Source organism: Capsella rubella, unplaced genomic scaffold, assembly GCF_000375325.1.
Source record: "Capsella rubella cultivar Monte Gargano unplaced genomic scaffold, Caprub1_0 scaffold_20, whole genome shotgun sequence".
Lineage (NCBI taxonomy): Eukaryota > Viridiplantae > Streptophyta > Magnoliopsida > Brassicales > Brassicaceae > Capsella > Capsella rubella.
Genome location: NW_006238904.1, coordinates 53,673 through 55,387, shown reverse-complemented (window position 1 = coordinate 55,387; position 1,715 = coordinate 53,673). Strand labels below are relative to the sequence as shown.

Sequence of the window (1,715 nt, the reverse complement as noted above, 5' to 3'; positions counted from 1 at the left end):
TAACGTGATATAACTCAGCCGTAACGTACGTTATGGCTGAGTTATTGGTGGCACGCGCCTTTTTGTCTGACGTGGCAGTGGCATTTTCCGTAATTAGTTTTTTCCGGTAACGTGTAAAAAGGGCACGCTGGTAATTAAAAAACATTTAAGGAAAAAAAAAAGTTTTGGTTGGTTTGCGTCAATACACCTAAAATGTGGTCCATCTAAGTAATTCTTTTTTTGAAAAAACTAAAAATCACAAAGAGTTCGAGTATAACTAAGGACAACCCGAGATAGGGTAAGTCAAAACCTTTAATTCTTTGGGTATTTTAAGTTACATCCGCTTGAATGTTATCAATTTAGGTGTTCTCGATTTAGGTTTAGCCGATTTGGGTGTTGATTTCGTTTTATTACTCGAGTATGTTGTAATTAGCGGTTGTTGGTTTTGTGTGAAGGAGAAGAGAAGAATGGTGCGTACAAAGAACGCAAGCTTTAACAAAGAAACAGATCCAGTAGGTGAAGTCGAAAAGCCAACAGAAGAAGAAGAGACTCGTGGAGATGATTCAGAAAAAACAGATTCAAATCCGGAATCATATTCTGGGGATTCAACGGTATGTACAACTTGGATAGAATAGTACAACTTGTGCGAACTCGTTTTTTTACTAAGAAATTGAAAAGGTACAACTTAGGAGAACTTAGTATAACTAGTTTATTTCAATTCGAAATTCAAAAGGTATAACTTGGGAAAACTTAGTATAACTATGTTGTTTTGCAGGAGTCCGAGGAGGAATCCGAGGAGGGAACAGAAGTAATGCAACCGGTGAACATGTACTTCAATAGATCCGAGTACATGAAGCCATTCAAGCTATCTGCTAAGTGTTATATCACAAGGACAGTGGACTTCTTGAGAGCTCACCTTAAGTCTCATGAGTTGGACTGGTTCCTATGACACCCACAGTTCAAACACTTCTTCCATATGCCGAATGATGCCAATCACAAATTGATGGGTATGTGGATGTTGCTTCTCCGGACGGCGTCTATAGAGAAGAACAAAGAATGTTGGTTCATAGTAAATGGTACTCCCATCAGATATTCTCTTAAAGAAATGGCACTGATTTCTGGCTTATACTGCCATGAGTATCCCCGGGACATGGAAACTCTGGGCAGTAATGAGTTTGTTGGTAAGCATTTTGGTGTTGGGACAACAATAAGATATGATGATGTCCAAGCAAAACTTTTATCGATGAAGAGAGCTTCTCCAGATCGAGTGAAGATGGCGGTCCTCTACTTCTTGTGTAGTGTGATCATAGGGAAGAAGAAGGCAGGGAAAAAAGCACCATCCGTAGAGCCATTCTTTGTTAGGGCTATTGATGATTTGGACATGTGTAAAACGTTCCCTTGGGGTCGTTTGGCTTTTGATGAGAACATGAAGGACATCTTTCATTGTATGAACCACTTTGGTGGAGTTTTGAGCACAAACCAATGGGTCTTTTCTAGTTTCGTCATTCCGTTGGAGGTAATTATTGAATTATGAAAATGTACAACTTAGTATAACTTGGTCTAATTGAGTTTTAAGTCCACGATTTTGTGTGGTGTGTAGGTTCTTGCTTTTGAGGCAATTCCTGTTCTTAAGGAATATTGCCGAGAAGATGTTAGTAATGCACATGCACGTCGTCATTGTCCTCGGATGTGCAAGATGAAATTTAAAGCAAGTAAACTGAAAGGGTTTACATTGA

The 1,715-nt window shown here is 39.1% G+C and overlaps 1 protein-coding gene across 1 annotated transcript in view; it reads left to right on the top strand.

Moving 5' to 3' along the window:
* The first annotated feature begins 1,084 nt into the window (after positions 1-1,084).
* Positions 1,085-1,715, top strand: part of LOC17874478 (uncharacterized protein At3g43530) — a 1,840-nt gene continuing 1,209 nt past the window's right edge. Inside the window, exons 1-2 of the mRNA XM_023777786.1 lie at positions 1,085-1,495; positions 1,580-1,630. Of these exons, the coding sequence (XP_023633554.1) occupies positions 1,085-1,495; positions 1,580-1,630 (462 nt within the window). The remainder of the gene's footprint in view (positions 1,496-1,579; positions 1,631-1,715) is intronic.